The sequence below is a fragment of the Papaver somniferum genome, unplaced genomic scaffold (genome assembly GCF_003573695.1).
Source record: "Papaver somniferum cultivar HN1 unplaced genomic scaffold, ASM357369v1 unplaced-scaffold_175, whole genome shotgun sequence".
In the NCBI taxonomy this organism is placed as follows: Eukaryota; Viridiplantae; Streptophyta; class Magnoliopsida; order Ranunculales; family Papaveraceae; genus Papaver; species Papaver somniferum.
The window spans coordinates 167,638-171,042 of record NW_020627152.1 but is presented as its reverse complement, the minus strand read 5'-3'; the positions used below and the strand labels follow the sequence as shown (position 1 = coordinate 171,042).

Here is a 3,405-nt window from a genome sequence, read left to right as displayed (position 1 = left end):
TCCGAGTCTCCCACAACGTCATCATCCTATCCACCTTCTAAAACTGCCCCCCTACAGTCTATAGCCTCTACCACTGTCCCTCCACAGTCTGTCGCTCCTTCTATTCCCGCCAGCTCCACTGCCATTCCTTCCCGCCCGGCAACTCGGGCTTCCAACGGAATTTTCCGTCCATCTCACCGGTTGAACCTTCATGTTCAAACCCAACACAAAATCTCCCGTCTTCCCAAGTCTCATCTATATGCCCTTCGGGACCCAAACTGGAAGAAAGCCATGCTACATGAATACATTGCAATGTTGAAAACTAACACTTGGGATCTAGTGCCAAGACCACTTGGTGCTCATGTTATTCGCTCCATGTGTCTTTTTCGACACAAGTTTCATGCAGATGGATCATTACAACGTCACAAATCCCGTCTTGTCGCCAACGGTAAATCACAGCAAATTGGAGTTGATTGCTTTGAGACCTTTAATCCGGTCATCAAGCCCGCCACTATTCGCAGAGTTCTCACTATTGCCACCTCCATATATTGGCCCATTCACTAATTGGACGTCAAGAATGCTTTTCTCCATGGGGACTTAGCTGAGACAGTTTATATGCATCAACCTCCGGGATTTGCTGATCCTACCCGTCCAGATCATGTCTGTCGACTACGTAGATCTCTATATGGTCTCAAACAGGCGCCTCGGGCGTGGTTTCAACGGTTTGCGACTTTCATCATCAGTTGTGGTTTCCAGGGTAGTGTATGTGATCCATCTTTATTTATATATCGGTCAGGACAGGACACTGCCTACTTATTATTGTATGTTGATGATATCATACTCACTGCCTCCACTGATGTTCTTCTCACCCGTTTTATTGACATGATGAAACGAGAGTTCTGTATGACTGATCTTGGCTCATTACATCATTTTTTGGGCATTACTGCTACTCGGTCATCTTTCGGGCTGTTTTTATCTCAGTCACTCTATACGAAGGACATCATTTCTCGTGCTTCCATGACTGCCTGCAACCCAGTAGACACTCCGGTCGACACCAACTCCAAGCTTAGCACTACCTCTGGACCAGCTCTTAAGGATGCTACCTTATACCGAAGTTTGGCCGGGGAATTACAGTATCTTACTTTTACTCGACCGGATATATCTTACGCGGTTCAACAGGTATGTTTATTCATGCACGACCCTAGAGAACCTCACATGCAGGCGCTTCGGCGTATACTTCGGTACCTCCAGAGAACTATCAATCATGGGTTGTTTGTATCTGTATCCACCATTTATGGCATCCATGCATACTCCGATGCTGATTGGGAGGGCTGTCCTGATTCACGGCGATCAACCTATGGTTTCTGCATCTTTCTAGGTGACAACCTTGTTTCTTGGTCTTCCAAACGTCAGGAAACTGTCTCTCGCTCTAGTGCTGAAGCTGAATATCGGGGCGTGGCCAATGCTGTGGCCGAGACAACTTGGATCCGGAATTTACTTCTTGAGCTACATATACCACTATGACGTGCTACTATCGTGTATTGTAACAACGTGAGTGCTGTCTACATGTCTGGTGATCATGTTCAACATCAACGCACAAAACATGTGGAAATTGACATTCATTTTGTTTGTGAACGCGTACACATTGGAAACATTCGAGTGTTGCACATTCCATCTGAAAATCAGTATGCTGATATTTTTACAAAGGGTCTTCCTAGACAATTATTTATTCGTTTCGTACTAGTCTAAGCGTTTGTTCCTCTCCCGCGAAGACTAAGGGGGTGTAATAGATTATATTTTGCCATATTTATAGGACCCAGAATATTCTCATTGAATAATAATAATAATAATAATAATAATAATAATAATATATATTGCCCCTTCTCCCTCAAGGAAGGGGGCCACAGTTTTACCATAATCTAAGACTAACACTGTTTATTAGAAGTAGAAACAAAAATTAATATGAGATTGAATTACAAATGCAGTGAGCTGGATGGATTGAAACCTTCAACCTAGTAATAATGCAATGAGCTAGATGGAGGGTAAGATTTGATCTTTTTTGATTAAGTATTCTTGCCTCAAAAAGTATATATACTTGCTCCTTCTTATATGCTGAATTCCAAGAAATTTTTATAGGTAAGCAAGGGGACTAATTGTTGTTGGCGAGCTCCTTTGTTGTAGATTTCCATCTGGCAGCATCACCTTTGTTGCGCTCTTTCCAAATATCTGAAAAAGAAGAAGAAGGAGGTGAATAACTGAGATGCTTTATTTGCTTGAAATTCTTTTGTTTTTTCCTTCTGTTCTTCTTTGCTACTTCTCCGGTCGTCTGTACATTCTTTTTCTTCTGACATATTCTGCAGGTTTCTTCTCTATTCTGTATCTCTCTTGCTGTCTGCAAATCTCACCTGTCAAAAATCCTGATCGGGTACTTACATTTCTTAGATTTTTTTTAGTTTCAGCGACTTCATTTTAATACATGTTTCATTTCGGAATTTTGGTTTGTTTTCAACAGAAGAAGAGGAAGAAGGAGGGGAATATGGCCACCAGGATAGTTAGCTTGATATTGAGGGTGCTGCAGATCATGTTTTCCTGTTGCGCACTTGGTTTCTTGACCACGGCAAATGAGGAGTATGAATTCGTCGCCTTCAGGTAATGTCTTAGCCACTAATTTCTTTTAGGGCCATCTGATTTGCTATTTTAGAGATGCACGTAGTTTGATGCATAACCTGATAGCTTAGAAATGTATACCATTGTATTGTTATGTATTTTTGTGTATCATGGCATGATTCAGTTTCTGGTTTCCTGATCCGTCGTCAATCACAATGACCCTATCTAACACCTTGACCTCAAATTTATGGAATGACTGGTTAAAACCTTGATCCTCAGATACTCCTCGCTAACACTCCGACTAGGGAAACCATCCCCATCCACCATCTCCCGATAAATCTATTTGTTTTACTGTTTTGGAATATCATGATCTATCTTTGTCTCCTGACTTTATACCTCTACTAAATATTTCGGTGCAATTTATTTAGACGATGAGTTGATTCATTATGATATACGAGACTTGATCTTTGGTTTTATTGATACGGGTATTTACTAATATGTGAAACATCGTATGAATGAGTCTATGTAAGGGTTGATGATGTTTTGTATTTTGTTTGAGTTTACGGATTCATTATTAATGGATGTAAGTTGATCATTTTTCTATGTTTTGGATCTGAAATTTTGGGATTTTGGGCATTTAAGATTGTGAGATTGTGACTTGGGGATGACCGGTTAAGTTTATTCCTATAGTCGCAGGAAACCCCACAACCACATCCAGTTAAGAATCTAAACAATAACTAAGTAATCATGGTGGAAATCCTATAATCAATTCATTAAGATCTCAAAATTGGACAAGATAATATGAAGACCCTAACTTGC

At 40.7% G+C, this 3,405-nt stretch overlaps 1 protein-coding gene across 1 annotated transcript; it reads left to right on the top strand.

Moving 5' to 3' along the window:
• Positions 1–594: 594 nt before the first annotated feature.
• LOC113337720 (uncharacterized mitochondrial protein AtMg00810-like) lies at positions 595–1,503 on the top strand. The gene has a single exon (XM_026583316.1). The coding sequence runs from the start codon at positions 595–597 to the stop codon at positions 1,501–1,503; it is 909 nt and encodes a 302-aa protein (XP_026439101.1).
• The last annotated feature ends 1,902 nt before the right edge of the window (positions 1,504–3,405 follow it).

Bases quoted from the DNA above. Each gene is read 5' to 3' on its own strand.
- LOC113337720 (XM_026583316.1), top strand. From the start codon at position 595: ATGCATCAACCTCCGGGATTTGCTGATCCTACCCGTCCAGATCATGTC.